The 212-nt window shown below is 45.3% G+C and overlaps 1 protein-coding gene across 1 annotated transcript in view; it reads left to right on the top strand.

The window, feature by feature from the left end:
- Positions 1-203: 203 nt before the first annotated feature.
- The window catches only part of LOC130808305 (uncharacterized), a 1,581-nt gene continuing 1,572 nt past the window's right edge, over positions 204-212 (top strand). The window contains exon 1 of the mRNA XM_057673786.1: positions 204-212. This exon is cut by the window's right edge and continues 900 nt beyond it. Within this exon, the coding sequence (XP_057529769.1) occupies positions 204-212 (9 nt within the window).

Below are 212 nucleotides of genomic sequence, written 5' to 3'. Positions count from 1 at the left end.
TCTACAAATGCATATCCAAGCTTATTTGCTCGCAGCTTAGCAAGGTCCTCCCCTCAGTTATCAGCTCGAATCAGGGTGCCTTCGTCTCTGGTAGGAATATCATTCACAATGTTCTCCTCTGTCAGGATTTGGTCAAACTTTATAGAGCGAGTCAGAAACAACGAGGCTGCCTCATGAAGCTTGATATAACGAAGGCCTAAGACATGGTTGAG

Source organism: Amaranthus tricolor, chromosome 1 (genome assembly GCF_026212465.1).
Source record: "Amaranthus tricolor cultivar Red isolate AtriRed21 chromosome 1, ASM2621246v1, whole genome shotgun sequence".
Lineage (NCBI taxonomy): Eukaryota > Viridiplantae > Streptophyta > Magnoliopsida > Caryophyllales > Amaranthaceae > Amaranthus > Amaranthus tricolor.
The sequence above is the reverse complement of the archived record's forward strand: the minus strand, read 5'-3'. Positions and strand labels throughout refer to the sequence as shown.